Genomic DNA, 22,569 nt, shown 5'->3' with positions numbered 1-22,569 from the left:
GAGAAAGAAGGCTTCTGAACAACCAACCGGAGCGACCTGGGAAGGCCACTGAAGAATCAGAGAGCAACTCACATCAATTTCCACCTGCACAATTGCAGCCACCACAAAAGCCATGGAAGCCAGGAACATTCCAACTGTCATCTTCTTCAAGGAGCTGATGGGACAAGCAAGAGAGTGACTCTCAACTAGCCTCATACACACGAGCTAATGATGAGCCCTGAAGGAAGCATTCCTCTCTCACCATCCCCCTAAACAACACTAACTTCCCCCAAACACATGAGGTTGAAAGCATCTCTTCATCTCTTACTCACGACCAAGTCTGGAAAGGATAAATGTAATATAGCTTCTCATTTGCATCTTTACATTTAATTTCTAGAAACTATAATTTGAGTGATACTTTGGATTAGAGTTAATATTTCTATCATTTACATTATAAGGCAGGAAGAAAATTTCCTTTACCATTTTAGATCCTTTCTGCTGATTTATCAAATCGACATGAGATAGATTAACAAGAGAAAGTAACCAAATATAATGACATAAATTTGTATAGAAACCCTACATAAACAAGAGGTTCAGGGACTGAAAAGGAAAATGGGGTATAAATGGCATTTTGAAGCAAAGAATGAGGTAAAATGCCTTGGGGCTTCAGAGGGGAGGAGGGCAATTAACAGGATTATAAGAAGAGCCTGATGTTCAGTAATTAGATGTTCACCCTGCCCTATAGATAGGCCATAAAGTTATTTCTGGTAATAACTTATTATGGGTAAGTCCTCAAATTTAAATTTTTAAGCGAGAGGACCTTCAGCTCAAGGCCCCCAGTGCAGATTCTTTTAGGTAGTTAAGGGAGGGGCAGAAGTTTCCTGTGAGCCCCAGGGCCTTGATTGCCTTTAGCTCGAAATTTTCCACATACCAAAGTGGCACTTGTTAGGGAAGCCTATTCTGAACAACCTTCAACATGTATAGGAGAGCCTCCATTAGAGGCTTTTTCAGGCTGCCATTAATAGTGCTTTTTTAAGAGCAAGTTTTCAGAAACATCAGCACACAGACCTTGAATCCAAACATATTTCTTTAAAACTCATCGTAAAGGTGGTGTTGTGGGAGGGAAGACGGGCATTCTTTCCACAGAGGCCTGGTAGCTGAGGGAGTGCCGCCTGTTTGCAAAGCCCTAGGTGCTAACGGAACCTCATCCCAACCCCAACCCGCCAGTCACATACGTGAAATTGAAACCGCATTTTTCAATCAGAGGATACACCACAGCATCTACGATGGGGACCATGATAACGATCAGGATGGCGTTCGCAGTCTGCAGAGGAAGTGGAGATGAACCGTTACCGTGGTCTCAAAGGCGGGTGTGATCTCTGAAAACAACTTAAATATTTTCCTTACTTGCATCTGGTCTGGCTGAATTTCAATACTTCCCTAAAAACAGGGAGGAAAAAAAGTCTCAGTGGTAAGTTCCTACACGTGATCCCACAGGGGGCTTGGGAATGTTATGAAAGGGAATAAGAAAAGGGCGAAGGGACTCAAACAAAGCACTAGTGACCAGGGGAGGTAAAATATCTTCATGTCTCAAACTTACAATTTTCCCATTCATAGTTGTTGCTTGTAGTGTCCACCTAGAGCCCTTAAAAAAACAAATACGTTCACTGCATCATTTGGGAATGTGAGTTTTAAACATTTTACGAGTTAATGTTGACTTTTTTCCAAATCAGGAATGCAGTCTGAAATGTTACAGGATTTAAAATTTTTTTCAACATCGAGCTCACCTCTCATCTCCACTGTAATACTGGGTGAGAAGAAACAACTTGCATTTCTGCTCTAGGAGTTAATACAACATATGGTCCTCTCAACCCTCACGAAGGAGCTACAAAGTACTACTCTTAGATAAAGCTATCCTTGGGCAGGACAAAAGTGCATTCCTCAGGCTTCTTGGGGAACGTGACATCGCTGCAAGCTGGAAGCAGCTTCACACTCTGAGAATATTCTCATTTACTGGTATCATAGTTTCAAGAACATTATTATTGCTAAGAGCCATTTTGGATAGCCTAGGCTGTCCTAAAATGTGATTCCATGAAGAGAGCGAGGAATTTAAACTGGGGCAGCCTTGTTACATTCAACCTATTTTATAGGAAAAGATGACTTAGTACTGTACAAATATATATGGTTATTTCCATGGAAGACTAAAGATGTAAATGTTTCAACATAATCTATCAAGTCCACTAGGTGGATATCATAGAAAGCCAGGAAATGTGGCACTGCTCGAATTCTTAATATTTGTTAGTTCCTGATTGCCTTATATACATTCTCTATTTTTCTATCCTCACAGCCTTGCTGTGGGTTATTACCATTTCAGAAGGGTTATGGGATTTGTCCCGTTAAATAGCTAAAATGTGATGAGTGTATTTCTAGTGCCAATCAGGGTCTACTCAACATGCAAAACTGTCTCCCTGGTCCTTAAGATGCTGTTCTAAATTCCATACTTGCAAATGAAGAGATTAATGTGTACACTCAATTTTTTTCCAAGAGATGGTTTACCCTCATAACAATCCTTCTTGTACAATAAAATCACATTTGTAAATTTTTTTAAAACTCCGGTTTCTAAAAGAAATAATATCTTATTACTTTGGCTGCTGAGCATCATGCATTGAATTGTCCAACCCTATATTGAAAAATTCCTAGGCACGCATCTTACAGCTGTGGAAGAAAGAGCAGGGTGATAGGCGGTGATGGGAGTTCTAGTTCCCTGCTCTAAGAATGATTTCAGGGGAGTCATTTTGCATCCCTGGATGGTGCTTCTAAAACAAGCATTCAGTTTTGATTAGAAGATATCAAGTCCTCTCAGTTTAAATATTCTGTGGATCCCCAAAAATGCAATATGTCCTTTTACCATGAGATAGCAGTAAAAAATTCTATTCTCGTTTTGACCCACAAGAATCTTGGACACTTCGATCAAGTTTTTCCTAAGGCTCTTTTACTTGACCTAATTTACACCTTTTACACCTAATTTCTTCACTGTTTTGTAACAGAAATGTGGATCAAACCATCTAGGGTTGGTTTTTTAAAAAAAGAAACTCAGTGTGACCTAACAAGAATCAAACAAACAAATAAATGAATAAATAAGAAGCTGGAAGAGAATATTTTTAGAAGCTAGGTAACTAACTATGGTGCGGTGCATAGTAGTGCCCCCCCTAATGTTTGCTAAATGAAGTTGTCCAAAAACATAGTTTCACATTACCTGCTGATCGAACAGCGCCCAGAACATTGGGAGTGGAATATACAGGAACAACACCTTGGTCACCATCTTTATTTGAGCGATAAGCTGCTCCTGTAGTTGGAGTGAGAGACAAACTGATCAGATGCGACTCCTGTCACTCACGGCCAGCGGCAGGGTTAGTGTCAGTGTAGACATATTTGCATCTAGAGAAGCCGAGTGGTGATTACGGATTCCAAAGAAACCTACCCCAGGTTTCATTAGAAAACCAAAACTTCCTAAGCTGTTTCAAATATGAGTGAAAACATCTGTGTAGGAGGTAAATTACTTAAATTTAAATGTAAATTCCACCATCACCACTTAATGCTTCTGTATTAGAACTAAAGTTATGTGATCACAATTATATATACCGACAGATTATATCAAATAAAAATCTATGGAAAAGTACAATTGTTTCAGATAAATTATATTCATTGTTTATCCAGTTCTTCTCAATATAAAAAAAACATTATTTAATATGCTGATAAAGGTTACGAAGATACAGATAATAATCTTGTCCATAAAGACTTAATAATATGAATTGCAACTGTGGATGTTCACTTTCTAGAAGGTCACTGGGGACACTGTGGCGATAATGATCACTCACGTCATACTTCTCTTTGGCCCAGTCCAGCCAGTGCTCCCTTTTGGGAAATTCCTTACTCCGATGCCTAATTCTATTTTTGATGGCAAACTGAAAGAAGGAAGAAAAAGCAAATTTTAGAACAAAACCAATTAACTTTATCAGGGAAAGACATTTCAATTAAACTCCTTTTAATGGAAAACTCATGAGAAAAGCAAAATATAAAGTTGTATACAGTGGTATGATGGCAATGTTAAAAGTCATAATATGAATTTATTGCTCATCTCTTATTAACTACAAGTGTGTGAGTTGGGGTAAACAAAGTTGCATCGTTACTACTTTGCTCTCCAAGACCTCCAGAGAGGAGTATTCGGGAGAAATAGAATGGAGGACATATTTGAAATTTACATTTTCCAGTAGCCATATTAAAAGCAAAAGGGAAACAGCTAAAATTCATTTTAAATAATTTTATTTAATTTAACAAACCAAAAATATGATCTTAATATGATATCAGTATTTTAAAAAAATTTAAAAATTTTACATTCTTTTTTCATACCAAGTTTTTGAAATCCAGGGTATATTTCACAATTTTTACCAGATATATTTTATCTGTGTTTACATTTCATAAAATTTATGTTTTAAAAACTAGATTTACATAACTAAGTTGTTCCAAACATTCTTTAAAATTTTCTAATAACTGACTTGAGTATTAGTGTGTAAAGAGAAACAACTTTATAAAAATACATGTATAAGAAATTATAGTCTACGGCTATGCCACCCTGAATATGCCTGATCTCGTCTGATCTCGGAAGATAAGCAGCGTCGGGCCTGGTTAGTACTTGGATGGTCGGGCTTGGTTAGTACTTGGATGGGAGACCACCTAGGAAGACTGGGTGCTATCAGGTGTAAAAAGAAATTATATAATTTAAATGAAGTGAAAGCCAATTTAAAATTTGGTTCAAGACCATATGTGGCTAGTGGCTACCATATTAGATAGTGAAGGTCTATAATAAATGTATTATAGCCACAAAAGGAAAATGAAAATATTTGTCCTTTTCCATTAAGTGAGCCTAATTAGAAACTTTGATTTATCAAAATAGTAAAGAACACTAATAAAATGCATAAAGGAAAGTCAATTCTTCGTTGAATTTTAATTTGAAGGAGATAGAAGGTTCTGGGGTGACTAAATGTCATTGAGAGCGAGCTCCTGAAATACTTACACCAATGCAATTGACGACTTTACCCATGATGTTACCCTGGGGCTGGACCTTCTTGTACAATGTACTGCCAACGACAAACACAACTGGAGAGGGCAAAAGAGGATGTGTTAATGAGGCATCATCAGAACTGACTAATCTAGAAGTAATCTAGATGATGTGCTTCTATTTGAGTTAGAACCCTGTTTCAGAAATATTAGTATTACTCACAGAATGGGTTTACCTATCTACCTCCCAATTTACAAAGTGCTTTTGATTCTAACAATCACAGGAGCTTCTGAGTAATGTTATATTTGTGTTCTCTCATACAAACAATGAAGCCTAATATATATCTGCTTCCCAGAACTTGGGACAGCATAAAGACAGTCATTTAAGCAGAAGTTCTTTAGCTCTTTAAGCAGAAATTCTATGTAAAGGAAGGAAAAAGGAGTAAGTGCTTTCATATAACAGATTAAAGTATCACTCTATAAAGACAAAATCTAGCTTAGAGAGATTCAGGCTGAGGAGTTGGGAGGAATTTGGATGAGGTGAGCTTCAGGAAAAAAACAGATTAATGTATTGCTCTAAAGACAAAAACCAGCTTTAATTTTCCAGTTGTAATGACAAGAGAAAGTTCTTTTTTGAATCTTCAGGAAAAAAATAGGAACAAATCTGTTGAAGCTTTTATTTAATCATATGTGACAGAATTTATTCTATGGTCATGGTAAGAAACACAGTTACAATTATTTGCATCTGCAGCTAGAATTTTACAAAAGCAAACATAGTTTTACAATGAGGCAATTCTTCCATGAAGCTTCTTAGAAAAGATGTACTGTGAAAATAACTTAGGGAAAAAAAGCATTTCTGGAAGATGCTCTGAAAATACAATCCTTATATCAGGATTTCTGATTCTCCAATACCAGAATGCAATAATTTTAAAACATCGACAAATTGTTTAAATTCTACTTTTTTCCTCAATTAAGAGGGCCCGAGATTTTAACAGGCGCCAGTTCTCAATCATCTTCAAGTGTATGCCTATATTATAGATGTTCCTTATAGTTGAAGAACTATAAAGAAAAGTTTACCTGTATTCTCATCCAGTGCCAATCTTCTTCAATTCAAACGTGGATGATAAGTGCCCAATAAATGGAGTCTAAATTTTTTGGCCAACTAATATTTTAATCTTTAAGCTTCTGATTAACCGAAACCTAGTTCATGCATGAGATTATTGCAGATAGAAACTTCTAGAGATGGTGTTGATGCATAGGATTAGGCCTGTTTGCAATTCTTTTGTAAGAAAAAGCATAATCTTTGATGTAACAATGACTAAATGACAATTTACCTAATGCCAACTTAATACAGTGTCTAGCCTAAAACAATTTTTGAAATCCTTTCTATCTTCATTTTCTTATTCAGAATTAGAGAGAAGGCATATAATATGAGCCTTTTAGGGAAGTGTAGCAGAGTTAAACAATTATGGAAGAAAATGGACATACACAGAATGTTGAGCTCTTGCATAAGCCTAAGAAAAAGCCAAATTGCTACTTCATAAGCAAAAGAGGTTAAAAAGGTACATACTTGATATTACTAAGAATTGAAAAATAAACATCAGAGAAAGTGACAGTGCTGACTGTTACCTCACTTGAGCAAAGGAAGAGGCTATGGAGGTTTGAGATCATAATTGTTTTTTCTTGTAATACTGTAATAGGTTGAATTATTCCTTCTAATCCCTGCCCCAAATGAGTTTAAGTCCTCATCCTCAGTACCTAGGAATGTGACTTATTTGGAAATATAATCTTTGTAGATGATCAAGTTAAGATAAGGTTATTGGAGTGGCCCTGCTCCAATATGACTGGTGTTTTTAAAAGGGAGACATTTGGATACAGATATGTACACAGAGAAAAGGCCAAAGGCAGATTGGCATCATGATGCCACCAGCTAGAGAGGAAGGAGAGAGGCCTGGAAGAGATCCTTTAAGTGCCTTAAGTGAGAGCATGGCCCTTCTGATGTGTTAACCTTGGACTTCCAGCCTCCAAACTGTGAGACAAATTTCTGATGGTTAAGCCACTCAGTCTGTGGTATTCTGTTATGAGAGTTCTAAGAAACGAAGACACCTACCATCTTTCAAGCTAAACTAACCCATGTAGAAATCTCTTCACATTTCCTAGAAGTGTGAAGCCAAGTGCCAAGTGCCTAGAAGCCAGTGCCAAGAGCTAATGTGCAAACAAATGTATCTAATATATACATATTTCATCCTAGAGGTCTAGTAGAAACATTTTGAGATGATATATTATGGAAATCTAGATGTTTATTGGAAGTATTTAAAGAACAGTTGGGCCAGGTTGCCATATCTTCAAGTTGTAGATGAGCACATGTTGATAAGAAAAGCTTTCAGCCATGGGTTCGCCTAGTCTAGCCGAAATCTATTACCTTCATCTTAATCTGTTTAAATAGTATCAAACCTTTAAATGTCCAACTCAACTGATCCCTTTTCATGTAAGCCTTTTTTAGATCCTATTTCCTCTGAAACAATATGCCAACTGTACTTTCTTTGAATTCTTAGAGCATATGTAACATACATTTCTTCATCCTATTTATTATTCAAATTTGTTACATAAACTTAAAAAAAATTGGTCACAAAAATTAATGTGAGGGCCTAACCTGATCATAGGATTGTATTAATTCAACTGATTTCTACTTACTCAGAGCTACGGCCATGAGAGCAGCAGGAACCCCAAATGCCAGTGGGTAACAAGCTTGTTTACTGTGAATTCCGCATTGCTGAACTGGGGAGACAGTACAAGATTAAAATTCATTATGGCATTGGTAATGCTCATATGGTTCCTATTTTTAAAAAATCCCTAACTGGTCATTACATATTGTTTTCACTTAATATTTTAAACTTATTCATTTGACTTATTGATGTCATTATCAGTTAAGCAAAGCAGCTGTGAAGAAGAAAGGGCAGGAGATGGAGACAGGTTCTAATCTTAGCCCCTGAATAGATATCTGCTCCTGGCCAAGCTAAAATCAGTTCTATGTTCTGTAGATTCCTTAGTGAGGGAGATAAAAATGATCTGAGTGCTCAGTAAATAAAATTGAAAGTGCCATGGAAAATCAAGATTGTATGTTCCTGAAATCATGCCAATTAGAAAATAATTAAATGACCCAGGGCAGGGGTCAACAGACTTCTGTGAAGAGCCAGACAGTAAATATTTTAGGCTTTGTAGACCATATAGTCTCTGTCCCAACTATTCAACCTGCTTTTGCAGGGTGAAAGAGGCCATAGGCAATACACAAATGGATAGTCTTGTTCACATTTCTGGATTTGGCTCACGGGCCATAGTTTGCCAACCTCGGTCTGAGGATCTATTTTAGCTCTGAAATCTTAGGATCGGTATGGAAAAAAATTAAGACTTTGGAAGGGACAACAGAGAATTCTGGAAATCTTTTCAATGGAATGATGGAGCCTCCAGGCATCTGATCCTAAAGCAGTTTTAAGTTTGTCTTTGACTAGCTATTTCTCAGTACTGTAAAGAACAAAGATAACTAGTAGAAACCGATAGTCATGCCATGTTTCCTGTCCATAGCTGTACAAATGATTCCTGTTCATAGCAATGCAAAATAAATTCTCCCCTAATAAAGAATATAAATATATCTGTTAGTAAAATCCTTATTTGAGCTGACTTTAGTAGCTTTCCAGTTCCCTCATGAATTAATACATTATATATAATCTTTATCATGTGCTCATTTCATATTTGTGTACGAGTCATGATTTTACTTTAAAAAAAATTATCCTTGAATACATTCTCTAGTTCAAACATGCACAGTAGATATTCTAGGAGGTGGGGACATAGGTAGGGGATTTGAGAATGAAAGTATGAATAAAAGCCATTCAATTTTTATATAAAATAAGTTGGAATGTGGTTTAAGTGCTATCTTCAAATTATCAGCCTATGCAGAAATATGTAAATCCCCACAAAATATTTTATTTCACAATTTAATCTGATTCAGTGTGCACATCATGATCTTGTTTTGGTCTAATTTGTCCCCAAATATTCCCTTTCATGTGGGAATTCACAAACCCTCAATGGACTGTTAATAAGCACAACAATCTGAGTGTTGTTGACAGTTGCTGTTTCATTCTCTTTCTTGGGCAGTTCTTTAGAAATATCTGAGATGATAGGAAAGCAAAGAATAAAACTCTGCCCACTAAGTTCTTCCTAACTCACTGAATAACACTGGGGAGCAAAGCTGGAAGGCAAAAATGTATGGTTTCCACAGCTTTTCTTGTCTTATCTCTTATTATGAATGAGGACTCAGCATTAGTAAGAACTTAGAAAATTGATTGCTATGATAAGGATGTTATAGATTCTTCAGTGGTCATTAGGATAAAGGACTCAAATATGATTAGAAAAGGAGATAAAACTAGAAAGAATAAAACCTCATACGTTGAATTTCAATGTGAACTCCAGTATGTGTCTGGTGGCTGAAATATAATGGGAGAAGACAGGAAAAAAACAAACAAACAAGGACTTAAAACTTTTCACCTGACTTTCTCCCCATAATTAATTTTAAAAAACAAAAAACAAAAAAACAGTTTCCTTCAGATATTTTTTTACCTCTGAGAATGGGAGTGATGATAGTAGAAAGCAAACTTCCAGCATTAATGGCCAAATAAAAGATGGAAAAAAATCGGTTTCTTTGTTTTACCTATAATAAAAAGGATAAAGTTAAAGTATGACTTTGGCTATGTATCAACTGATTACATGTAGCTGATGTTCTGACCATACTTCTAAATTAGTTTTGGTCAGTATCTTACTTTCTAATCTACTTGAAAAGAATCAAGTGGAGAACAGACTTTGTGTCAGTGGAATTTGATTTCTGGAGGTTTATAGTTCATTTATGTGGTTTCTATAAAGGCGCATCCTCTTACCTGGCCCTCTTCAAACTGATCGCCACCAAATGCAGCTACACAGGGTTTGATTCCTCCAGTACCTAGAGCTACCAGGGCCAGGCCGATCATGGACAGTGCCCTAAAGAAAGAAGGGGGGTTATTGCCTAAATGGGAGAATCCTTAAAAGCAGGAGCCTCTTTTTTCCTTATTTTCCTCAGGGGACCAGGTACAGTGGTAAACATAGAGAAGGGACTCAACCTATATGAGATGATGATGCATAGGAATGCAGTCTAGACAGGTGACTGGAACTTGATCTCATGGGCCTTCAAGTTTATATCATAATTATATAATGATAAGTTCATGTAATAATTTACTAGCTAGAAAATTTAAAACAATAGCTTGAATATTGAACGACAATTTTTGTATGGAGTTTTTTTTGCAGTCTTACCATTTTCAGCAAAAGAATGAGTAAGTGAAATGTTTAAGCATTGTTTCTGGTATAATCATAATAGACCGATAAGCATCATTAAAAGACATTGGAAAATATGATTTAATTGCAAAGCAGAATATAAGGTTATTGAATATGACTTTAACTTTTTTACAGAGTACAGAGGACTGGAAAGTAGAGAAAAATATTTATTATAATCTTTTATAATATTAAAAGGATTGTTTATAATAATTAAAAGGGACTAAAGGTCATTTATTCTTACTTGCTTTTGTATTTTCCAGTTATCTATAAATGTTTTACTTTATAAATTGAAAAGAATTCACAGAATTTACTAACCTTCATTTTGTAGTTTTGCTAATTTATAGTAGATACTACAAATTTTAGGTTTTATAAGTGTTTATTCCATTTATTCTTGGCTGCTAACATTGCTTTAAAATGCTAAAAATATTTTGTGAAATAGAAAAGTCAATGAAGATACTGCCCAGAGAAAGAATTCTTTAAAAAATCATGCTCATCTTCCTGGTTTAACTGGTGGAAGCCTCTCTCTCACTGTTCACTTGTTAATACAACTTGCATTAAGTGCTGTCACTAAAAGCATTTTAAAGGACAAAAAGAAAAGTGGCCAATTGAATATTATACACCATGCACTCTTGTGAGAATTATAGGTATGTTCTAATACTAACTCCGTAAAATAAAATAAGCAGCTAAGCTTTCTTGAGTACTTACCACTTACCAGTCAATATTCTAGGTGCTCTACCTGGATTAATGTATAACAGTCCCATATGAGGTACATACCATTACAAATGAGGAAAATTAGGCACAGAAATTGAGAAACTTGTTTAAGATCATGCAACAAGTTAGGAGCACACCCGGAATCTGAACCCACATACCCTGGCTCCAAAGTCCATGTTCTTCATCGATTTGTGGATTAGAAAACTAAGGCACAGAGAAGATAAGTTGCCCCGGGTCTTACAGCTATTCTGGGGGAGAGCTGGTAATCAGATACTGAAAGTCTAAGTAGCTGGGCTATGCTTATAACTACTCCCCTCCACCAACACAGTTCCCTGCAGGCACTAAGGGTGTTACATCAAGGGCCCTAGTAGGAACAGCAATCTAATTGACTAACAAGTCAGAAACACAGTGACTGTAGATACTAATCTGAATTTTAATAATATTTTCCCATCCCACAAGATGATTTTACTCAGAGATTAAAGAAGTGAAGCACAAGAACAAGAAACAAAATAAATCTTTGTAACTTGTCTACTATGCCAGACTGCAGTAAAGGGAAATTAATCTAGCAGAGAAGCATTTGTCACTAGCATGTTCCATCAAAGACTCAGAACAGAGGGCTTGAACAAATGAAACTGCATTATTTTATGAAACTGCATTACTGAAAAATCAGCAAAAGCATAGTACAGACAGAAAATCAAAGACATAGAATCTTGAGGAAACCCAGCACAGTTTCCTCCCAAGAAGGAAAGATCAAGATTAGCAGAAGTATCCTGTGCACTTGACCATGCATCACGTAAAATGTACCCCAGACAACAAGCCTTCAAGTGAGCAGTGACTCCAGACAACTGTTAGGATGACGACAGACTGATGACTCAACTCTAGTTAACTAAATGGCTTTCTCTATACTACTGATGAAGGAAGAAGGGTCTCCTTACACTTATGGTAAAGTTCAATGAAAAAGAATAAAAGTTAGAGCACCAAACAAGCAACCAGTGGGAAGATGGAGGTAGGGCAGAAGTTAACATCAACTCACACATGTACAGCAATTCTGTCAGGGGTTCCGTCGTGGTTGAAGTCTGATAGGTCATTAATTGAGCTTACTGCAGTGATTGTCTGTCCAATCATGTAGACAATGGATAGTGACACAATTGTCCTGTGTTTAAAGAGGTGGAGAAAATCCAAATTAATTGTACAATCCACCACAAAAAGGCCCCCTGCGTCAAACTTTTAAGAGCCCAGTCATGAATATATTTGTTTCTCCAATTTGAGTAAAACTGGTAACTCTTAGAAAGGCAACCTGCCGAAGAATTTGTGGCCCAGTGTGCAAGTGCAAAGTTTTGGCTGGAGGAGCCAGGGGAAGGGCAAAGATCTGTTTTATCTTTGAACTAACTGAAAGATTCAATGTCCTATTTTATCTAATTACTGAAATCTGTACTTATAGCTTTAAAAAATGACAGATACTTATCTTGTGTGTGGTAACACTTGGCCAGAAGTGGACCACTGGTTATTTTCATACTGTATTGCATCATTTTTAGAGAGCAAATTTTCCTACTTTTGTCTATATCATGCCTTTGGCTTGGAAGAGCCTCCACTTCCTTGCTCACTAAGTCCTAGCAACTTCCTGTTAACTCCTTTACCGAGTGCACTGGTAGAGCTCTTCCTGATGCCACACATCCTCTCTGATCATCCAGCAGTGTGAGCCTTTCAGCAGCTAGGACATAAATTAGGGAGTTTCCTTGACTCCCAGCCCTAACCTCATTAATAATAGACAGTATCCCCATCACTATTTCAAGATGAGACAAAGGTGTTATCACTCTTTGGAGGAGGGGAAAAAAAACCCTACTCATGATGCTTGCATTCACTGCTAAATGCCAGGCACTGTGCCAGGCTCTGGGGATAGGATGAGCAGAAACAGGGTCTAGCATGCTCTCCTAAGAGTTTTATGTTTTTAATTCTTTGTTCCTAGAGCGCACCATCCCAAACCACAAAACTAATAATTATTTTTTGGCTTCCTTGAGAACAAGAAAGTTGCGACTACTCACATGAACTTTCCCAGCCAGGAGTCGGCAATGAGAGCACCAAGAACTGGTGTCAGGTAGCATAGAGCAACAAACGTGTGGTAGATGGCGGTGGACAGATTGTCATCCCATCCAATGAACTGTGTGAAGTACAGAATCAGGATTGCTTTTCAAAGAGGGAATGAGGAGGGGAAGAAAAACACTGTTAGGATTGGCTGCGGTAAATCATGCTCTTCACGCAAAGGAGTGGAGTGTCGAAAATAGATACCTCTCATTCCATAGTATGAAAATCTTTCGCAGAATTCATTGACCACGATGAAGAAGATGCTCAAGGGATAACCGAAGCAACTCTGACAAGAAGAAACAGTTTAGGGTTAAAATGTGCTTCTCCCTGGTCCATAATCACAAATGAGTGCTAACGGTATGAAAAGTAGCCCATGCCTATTTAGAAACTTGTCAGTGACTATTCAGAGGTGGAATACAGAATTAAAACAAATTTATTCCCTTCCACTCCACATAGAGACGACAATTAAATAAAGCATCTAGTTTTACTGTTAGTCTGAGAAGGACTCTACACAGCATTTCCTGAAGAGAAGGAACGTCACACAGAAACTCAGGATTGTCCCCTCCATTCATGTTGGATGCATGACACACATTTATTATGTGAATGAAGCACAGCTGAGTGGGGCAAAACGGACTGCCAAGTTTATAAGATGAAGCTATGAGGAGAAAAAAAAATGAAGACTCACCGGTGGTTTGGACATTCCTGAAAGAAAAACAAAATGCCACTATTAAAGTCAAGTAATTAAAATATTCTTGGCTGAATCTGAACTCAAACCCTCTTATTTTTCCTGGCAGTCATATGTATTGCCCAGACAGCTCCAGCCCTCTCCCGGATTCCAGACGGAGGCTGTGCCTCTGATCCAGAAAGGGGCCTGGCTGCTGCATTTTCTTTTAATTAGCTTCAGGCACTTCTCATGTGCGGTCAGAACTGTGAACCAGAGGCTCAGAGATGGTGCCAAAACCACCTCCTCCTTAAAACACTTCAAAGGCTGCCCATTGCCCACAGGATAAAATATAAACTTTTAGCATGTTCTTCACTATCTCACAAAATCAGCAAATTTAGGGAGGATTAAATAATGGAAATATAAAATGCTAAAGAGTATTTAACACACCACAAGGATTCAATCACCATTCCTGTTACCTGGGCCCGCCCTCCTTCCAGCAGCTTCCCCATGCAGAGAGGGACTCCCATGACACACAAATATTTGTTCACTGAACATACAGTGTGCCCACCCAAAGTCCTTAATGCACAAGACGGTAAACCCTTCGCCAGGAATGCTCCTTTTAATGGGCTCCTTCCCTTCACAAAACCTTCTCCGACTCGTTACCACAGTAAAATAACAGTTTATATATTTGCCTCCACTTTTGTGGAAGAATCATGTACTGTCCAACTCTGCAACCTCAATGTCTTTTCTAATACCTACTGCACAGCAGGGTCTGTTGCCAGGATGAATTAGAAGAACAAGAAGAAAAAGGGTGAGAATCCAAGTGAGTCGGTATAAACCAAGAGCCATTGACTACCTTCTAAATCTTAGTGCTCTTCATCCCTACTGCCCAGCCTCTGCTCCTCTATCTCCCCCGAATTTCAGCATGAACTGGCCCATAGTCTTGCCCTAAGTCTTAACACTTCCTCATGCTGCTTCCTACACCAACACATTGCTCAACACTCACCAGCGTCTGTCACTTGCTAGGCCCCTTTCCATGGGGAATGATCTCCCTCTCCCCTTCCCCAGCCCCCACTGACCACGGCTTAGATTTCTTTGTTGTCAGGGCCCCTTGAACCCCCCTTGCCTCTATTACACATTAGTGACCCCAAGGCAGTGGTTCTCAAATTGAAGTGCTTCAGCATCACCCGGAGGGCTTGTGAGAACAGGTTGTTGGACCCCAGGCCCAGAGATGCCCACTCTGCAGGTCTGGTGGGGGAGCGCCTCTTCAGTTTGCATTTCTAACAAATTCTAAGGTGACGTGGATGCTGCTACTTCAGGGACCACACTGTGAGAACCTCAGGCAGGTTGTTACAGTTGAGTTGCCTGATTGATTCCTTGGCCCCAAGTCCAAGAGGGGACTTCTGTGTCAGTCCAGAGCAGGCACCAAATACAGAAGCTGGACAGTACTCTGAAGTTTCCAGCACGGCTCCCCACTTCACACTCTCACAGGTCCCCATTTGGGGCCCTTCCTCTCAGATTTGCCACCTTGTATTTTTATTATGTGCAAATCTAGGGCCCCATCCCACAACAAAACTGCAACTCTGCCTGAGGAATCACGTTCTTGGACCAGACTCACACGGTCTTGCAGCCCCCGCCCCCCCGCCCACTGCCGCTCCCGTCATGGGGTGCTTCCTGATCTTGGTCACGGCTGTGCTGCGGGTATGCTTGGTGTGCCCCCCAGAGCCCATCTCACACCAGATGGTCTCACTTTTGCCCACTTGAGAACAGCGATGCTATTTCAATAGCTGTCCTAAGGTGGGAAATGAATGGTCCTGGTCCTATGAAGGTCCAATTCCCAACTCTACCTGCCTATAAAAGTTTTGGAAGAAGATTCTGCAACACTAAAGGACTGGTTTTCTCTCCAGTGGGAAAGGGCTGTTTGGGGGAATGACACCCAAAGAATGTCCGCATGGGGTCAGGCATGTGATCAAATTTCAGTCTTGTTGCTTTCCAGCTGTGACCCTGGGCAAGCCCATCTTCCCTTCAGACATCTCTTCTATCAAGAGATGACACCAGCCACCATGTAGGATTGCTGTAAGAGTTCCTTGTGAGAAGCTCAAGCCCAGGGATTGATGCATCATTCAGTGGGAGATGCTACTGCCTCAAAATCCTCAGCACCTCACATGGTGCTTCTTTTTCCTTTTTTTAGAGTCAAAGGGAAAGTTTATTAGAAAAGGGGTAACACTCTACAGACAGAGTGTGGTCTCCTCTCAGAGGCACGCAACGAGAGGGACCAAAAAAGATGTGGAAAAGCAGTGAGTAGGGACACACAGTGCTTTTTGCAGAGTAGAAATTAAATGCTTGTTGAGTGAATACATATTCCAAAGGACCAGTTATATCAGTGATCAAGTTCCATGTTCAGACACTGGCTCTGCCACTCAATAGTTCCATTTGCCCCTCCAAGCTCACCAACCTCTTCCACCCATTAGGTTGACCTGCACAGGTTTCACCAATTTCTCGGTGTCTTCCCAGTTCCCCATATGTTTTGACCAATGGAAAGCCCTGGCAGAAGATCAGAAGGTCAGGGTATTCCTTTTCCTGGCTCCTTCACAAACGGTCAGGTTACACTGCTGTATCCTCGAGCGACAGTCAGTGCTCCTCTGAAGTGGGCACTTCCTACGCTGACTCTCCCTTTTCAGGTTTTGGTCACTGTTTTGTGCCACTTTTTACAGGTGGTTTAATAGTGAGGCCATGATCTCACTGTTCTATTATTTACGGTTCCCAATCTCCCACCGTTTTCTAATTAGCCTTTTTGTGAATAAATGCTCCTATTTTGAGCATGCCATTTATTTCCTGATGAGGCCATGACTGACACAGCCCGCAAGCCAGGTTTCATCACTAGACTGGGGAGAGTACCACCCTCTTCAGGAAAGTAAAGGGACACGTGCTTCTGTAAAGGCTGCTGGCAGTCTTCAGAGCCCCTTTTCACTGCAGTGGTTCTCCATCTTCTTGAGGACACTGCAGGACCTTATGATGCTCTGCCTACTTAGACTTCAGATAACATGGCCTTCTAATTTTCTCCCAAACACTAGGTAAAGCAGGGTGACACCCACACAAGGGATCAGATTGGTCCTTGCGATGGGCCTTCTACAGAAAAGCAGGAGGGAGTCGTGAACACATAAACTCAACAGAGACAGCCCGGAGCTTCGCTGAGATCACATCGTTAGTGTGTTTCTCAGAATGTTGGTTTGCAGGGAAAAACTTCTCTTGGTCAGGGTAGCACCTATAATTTTGTACTCAACATTATTCAGCACCAATTATTTGCTAAATATTAATGGCAAAGGTTTTGTTTGCTTCGAACATAAATAGGGTAACCGAAAAGATACCAAAATGCTCAGAGAACTTGGGTCTTGTTATAACAACACTCATACCCAGAACAACATTATGGAAAATGACATTCCGAAGCTCACTCAAGAGAAAATATGAGGTTTAGTACCCAAACATCACTCGGGAAGCCTTTTACTTTCTGACAGGTGTGCATTCCAAGGAACCACTTTTATCGTTGCAGGGGAGAGGTTGCTAAGCTTCGTCTACAAAATCCAGAGCGATTTGCTGGATGTAATGTCACAGTCAGCATTTCTTATCTCAATACACCTGAGTCAACAGGATTGCTATCTTAGAAAGCTCAAGTACAGAAGTGGTGCTTACATTGCACTTAAGTATGAACTAAAATATCAACTGTCACAAAAGTCTGTTTACTTCGATACATTTCTGCCTGTCCTTGGTGCTTGGTCATCTAATCAGAATATCGGAGTGGTCTTATGTTTCTAGCATCATTCGTGGGTCACTTGGATTTAACTACTGACCAGAGTAAAACAGCTTAGAATCAAGCTTGCCATGAAGCTCCCTTGGTTAGCAACAAGCACAAAGCAATCACTGATCAACGCCGCCTTTATTGTTATTCTAAGCCTACAGCGCTTTTGTCTTTCTTTTGGCTAGAAAATTTAATATATGTACATTACGCATTTCTATGATTACTGACTTTGGGGGACGGCGAGGGGAAAAACAAGACTACTATTTCCCAATGACTTCATGAAATCTCTCCATTAAGGTGAATATTCCTGACTATCTAACAAAGCGCATTCTATATTTTGAACCATTTAGGGGGGGAAATGCTAATGTTTCCTTACATATAAATGAAGAACCCCCTCAGCAGCATGGTGGGTGGACAGCATGCATTTCTAGGACTTGGACCTAGGAAGGGGAGGAATGAGGCATTTTGCTGAAGTCTGAGGAGCTCTCACCTTCAAGGAGAGTGAAAAATTCCTCTCTATCATCACATCGAGAGTGAAAATAAGTGAATAATTTAAGTGTCACATGACATATTTGAGACGATATTTCTAAAGTTGTATAGTGTGGTAGGCAGAACAGTGGTCCCCCAAAGATGTCCATGTCCTAATCTCTAAGCCTTGTGGCTATGTTACCTTTCATGGCAAAGGAACTTTGTGCATGTGATTCAGTTGAAGACCTGGAGATGGAATGCTCAACCTGGATTACCTGGGGTGAGGGGCTCAGTGTATCTCAGAGTCACAGGAGGAGACAGGAAGGAGGAAGCAGAGGTTGGAGTGATGGCAACTGCTGGAAGGCCGCCATAAGCTAAGGAAAGTGGCGGCCTCTAGAAGCTAAAAAGAAAATGGATTTTCCCCTAGAGCCTCCAGGAGGAACACAGCCCTGCTGACACCTTGATTTTAGCCCGGTGAGACCCATTTCGTATTTCTGACCTCCGTAACTGTAAGATAATAAATCTGTGATATTTTAAGCCACTAAGTTTGTGGTAATTTGTTATAGCAGCAATAGGAAATAACATATGAGTTTGCCCTGAGCTCTGCAAACATAGGTTTTTATCACTATTTATATAGAACTAAGACTCACGCTTCCCAGCAAATTTTATTTGACAGAAAAATATTTTCTATATTTTTTTCTAAGCTACATTTTCTACCTGGGGCCTTAGAAATCTGTACTTGGCACCTGCCTTTTTGATGCGATTTGGCAGGATCTGTATTTGCTCTGCTACATTCTGCAGGCTACTGACTCTTCACTATCTGTCTCTAACACGGAGAAGCTGCTTTCCGGGGTTGCTACAAGGCAGGAGGTGGTCTGAAAAGGGTTTTGTAAACAAGGGTTAAAACGTGTTAAGTTGATCATGGTTCTTACAGGCCGTACCTGTGCCTCACAAGGTAGGTCATGTGAGACCCCAGGGAATGCAATGATCTCTGCTAGAATACACTTAGCCTCACTCTTAGCTGAAGTGGTTTCTAAGTTAAAGTGAGAACTCCTCTCTCAATATTGCCCCTGCATCTTGTAGGCGGGAGGACATGGGACTTTGGAATTAGGAAGTTGAACCACAGCTTGAAGACATTCTTCCTGGCCATGTGGCTTTGTTCAATGCACTTAATCACCGGACCTCCATTTCTCCATCTAGAGAGGCTAACAACTTCTTTGCAAGTTGTAAGATCAAATCTGTATCAATAAAATGAGGTTTGTTATTCACTGCCTCTCATGAAGACAGCTGGATAGTACGAATGGATGTTTGCAATGGACTGACTTGAAATGAAAATATGAACAAGAATTTGCTGTGAGGACCCCTGGCAGGGCTGAGAAAGTGGCTCTGAAAAATAGAAGCGGTCCCCTCCAAGGCTGCTCACACTGACAGAAAGCATCAGGTCCTTACAATGTCACCTGGGGAACTTAGGCTGTGGAGATTAAGATAGATAAAAGTCAGTCTTCTCAAATACAAGCCACAGTGGCGAGCACTGCCTTTCAACCAAGCTGCTTTTCTAATGGGTAGCAGCACTACAGTGTGTGACACGTGGGTAGCTGTAGGGATTGAAGGATCATTTTTAATTCTCCAGGGCAGTGGTTTTCCAAGTGTGGTCCCTGGACCACCAGCAGCACCTGTGAACTCATTAGAAATGCAAACTCTCAGATTTATCCTAGACCAACGGAGTCAGAAACTCTGAGGTCTGCATATAATCAGCCCTCCCAGTGATGCTGAGGTGCTAAGTTTGGGAGTGACTCACTGCTCCAGAGTGACGCTAGGTAGCATAAAGGAAAGGGCCTGGCATGAAGGCGTGCATGCTAGGTGGCGGCTGCCATCGAGGTGGTCAGATCTTTAGATTCAGTTCTGGCTTCTGCTCCTCTTTCCTGCTCCCGGAGCTCTATCCACCATTCATCAGGACGACGGCGACAAACAGACACTTTGTCTTACCTTCCTTGTCTCCTGTCCACCCTACCCACCTGAGCTTCCCTACATGGAGCGTTTCAGGACTGCTCTCAAACCTTGCTGGCTCTCTGCTACCTGTGAGGTCAGACCTGCTGCTCAGCATAGCATTCAAAGCCCTTGGGGATCTGACTTCCAGCCTCCTCCACCCAACGTGGAATGCAGGCACAGGACTTCCCTCTCCACGCCAGCCTTGTCACAGCTTCCCGTACCGTCCAGGCAGTTAGTGCCTTACCACCCCTTCGGCCCCCCAAATACTCTCTCCCCCTCTTAGGTCTCTTTAGCCTCTTCACAACTGCCTCTGACAGAGCGAGTTTTTCTGACTTTTGAGAAATGTTACAGAGCCTCACATATTATTTTCCTTTTTTTGAGAAAAGTTGTGTGTGCCACTTCAAAAAGAGCCCAGCAGGATCGGTACCAGACATAACTGTGGTCGACTTGAGGCAATGTGATGGGAGGCATGGGGGAAGGGGAAGGATGTCTTGTGCTGCACATTTGCCTTGGTTTTTTTTCCCCCCAACAGATCAACTTTGATCAAGAAGTGAAATGTGCTTTCCTTTCTTTAAATGAGCGATTCCATAACAGTAGTCAGGTTAGCCTTAGAACAAATTCTGTGCCTGTAACCCAAGGCCTTTGTTTTTCTGGAGTGGCTGTTTTTGAGGTGGTTTCTTGCCTAATTTGTTTCTTTCCTTCTTTGAATGTTTTGCCATATTTCCCACCCTCAGAGTCCCTGCTAGGCCATATGGCACTTTTTGTGCATTAGAAAATTATGATCTTTCAGGCTGGATGCTGCCTTAGGAGGAGGTATGGTTTGATGAGTAGATAGTGGCTTGGCTCCAATAAAAAAAGGTGTCCCTGGGTGGATGCATTGCTCAGCAATGGCATATGGGCTGCATTCCAGCCCCTAGGGGCCCTCTAGCTGGGGCCCTGCCCATCCATTGATTTTTAAAAAACAGAAATAGCCTCTTTTCCACAACCACCTTCTTTCGCACTAAGAGAGCACCTATTTTTCCTTTGACGTGTTAACAAATAACTGCATAAATATGATCTTCAGAATGCCACTTTAGTCAAGCCACTGGTTGTCTTGCCTGCAGCACTGCTGAAAGCAAATGAGTTATCTGTCCTTTGAGCGTGAAGAACATCAACTAAATGATAATATCATGAAGCTACTTTAGAAATGTGGGGAAACCAGTGCTAACAAGACAGCATGGGTTTTATTAAGTTACTTTGGCACGGTGCCATCGCAGGGGACAGCTCAGCCCCGGAGCACCTGACCCCTTGCTCTTATCCGCCCAAAGGCGTGAGCCCGGCTGATAAGGAATATGGGGTTTTCTGTATAGCCCCCTGATAAGAGAGATACAGAATATCAAACTACTTAGCTACAGTCTGGCATTGGCGCCTCGGCAACGAGGAGTCTCACAGTGAGTGTTGTTGCCGTCATCATCAGTGTCTGTCGTTTCGGTGTTGGCCCTTTTTGTTGTGGGAACAGGGACCTCAGGGAGCTGGCACCTTTGACGAGTCTTCCTTCGCTGTCTGTGAGTAATCAACTGCCTTGTTGTATCTTTATCCATCTGTCAGCCAGGCCTTGTCCTCGCCTTGTCCTGTGTGTGTCTGAAAGCCATGCTTTTGCCTTTCTTTAAACCATCACTTCCTCAGCTTGGGGGTCTACTGGTCAGGACTGAGAGAGGCAGATCTTAGTCACTGCATTAGTTTGCTGGGGCTGCCATAACAAGGTACTACAAATGCAGTGGCTTAAAATAACAAAAATGTATTGACTCATAGTTCTGGAGGCCAGAAATCCAAGATCGAGATGTGGGCAGAGCTGAGTCCTTCTGAGGGCTGTGGGGAAAAATCTATTCCAGGCCCCTTCCCTAAGGTCTGGTGGTTTTACAGGCCATCTTCGACATTCTTTAACTGTAGGAGCATCGCCCAGATTCCTGCTTTCATTTTCACATGATCTTCAACCTGTGTGTCTGTGTTCAAATTTCCTCTTTTTATAAGGACTCTGGTCGTATTGGATTAGGTGCCCACTCTACTCCACTATGACCTCATCTGAACTATATCTATAACAACCCTCTTTCCGAACAAGGTCACATCCTGAGGCACCGGGGTTAGGACTTCAGTGTATGAATTTGGCACGGGGGACACAATTAACCCGTAGCAGTCTAGAGCATTTGCGGCGCGCCGCCTCTTGCTGCGGGTTACAGATATTCTCCTACCTTTAAAAAAATTTCCACACGCGATTGTCTAAAATTATAGGCTTAAGAGGCCCATATTGGCTGCCTCTGATGGTTCTATAAATAACCTGTGACTTTTATCATTGTTTCCATGACTACAGATCTGCACCACTGACTGCCTTCCTTCAGAAAAAAAAATGATCTCTGTGGACCCCAGGATCCACTTGCCTTCAGACATGCTCAAAGACTGTGTATGCTGCAATTTCAGGGCAAGGGCA

At 40.5% G+C, this 22,569-nt stretch overlaps 1 protein-coding gene across 3 annotated transcripts in view; it reads right to left on the bottom strand.

Moving 5' to 3' along the window:
- The window catches only part of SLC15A1 (solute carrier family 15 member 1), a 55,182-nt gene that overhangs the window by 13,780 nt on the left and 18,833 nt on the right, over positions 1-22,569 (bottom strand). For all 3 annotated transcript variants that reach the window (XM_036228863.1, XM_016123200.2, XM_016123201.2), the window contains 14 exons: positions 13,874-13,890; positions 13,393-13,474; positions 13,149-13,290; positions 12,140-12,259; positions 9,966-10,065; positions 9,652-9,742; positions 7,732-7,815; positions 5,054-5,136; positions 3,858-3,944; positions 3,236-3,325; positions 1,580-1,624; positions 1,387-1,419; positions 1,215-1,303; positions 73-154 (listed from right to left, as the gene is read on the bottom strand). In XM_036228863.1, coding sequence (XP_036084756.1) covers positions 73-154; positions 1,215-1,303; positions 1,387-1,419; positions 1,580-1,624; positions 3,236-3,325; positions 3,858-3,944; positions 5,054-5,136; positions 7,732-7,815; positions 9,652-9,742; positions 9,966-10,065; positions 12,140-12,259; positions 13,149-13,290; positions 13,393-13,474; positions 13,874-13,890 — 1,145 coding nt within the window. The remainder of the gene's footprint in view (positions 1-72; positions 155-1,214; positions 1,304-1,386; positions 1,420-1,579; positions 1,625-3,235; positions 3,326-3,857; positions 3,945-5,053; positions 5,137-7,731; positions 7,816-9,651; positions 9,743-9,965; positions 10,066-12,139; positions 12,260-13,148; positions 13,291-13,392; positions 13,475-13,873; positions 13,891-22,569) is intronic.

Source organism: Rousettus aegyptiacus, unplaced genomic scaffold (genome assembly GCF_014176215.1).
Source record: "Rousettus aegyptiacus isolate mRouAeg1 unplaced genomic scaffold, mRouAeg1.p scaffold_m13_p_11, whole genome shotgun sequence".
Taxonomy (NCBI): Eukaryota; Metazoa; Chordata; class Mammalia; order Chiroptera; family Pteropodidae; genus Rousettus; species Rousettus aegyptiacus.
The sequence above is the reverse complement of the archived record's forward strand: the minus strand, read 5'-3'. Positions and strand labels throughout refer to the sequence as shown.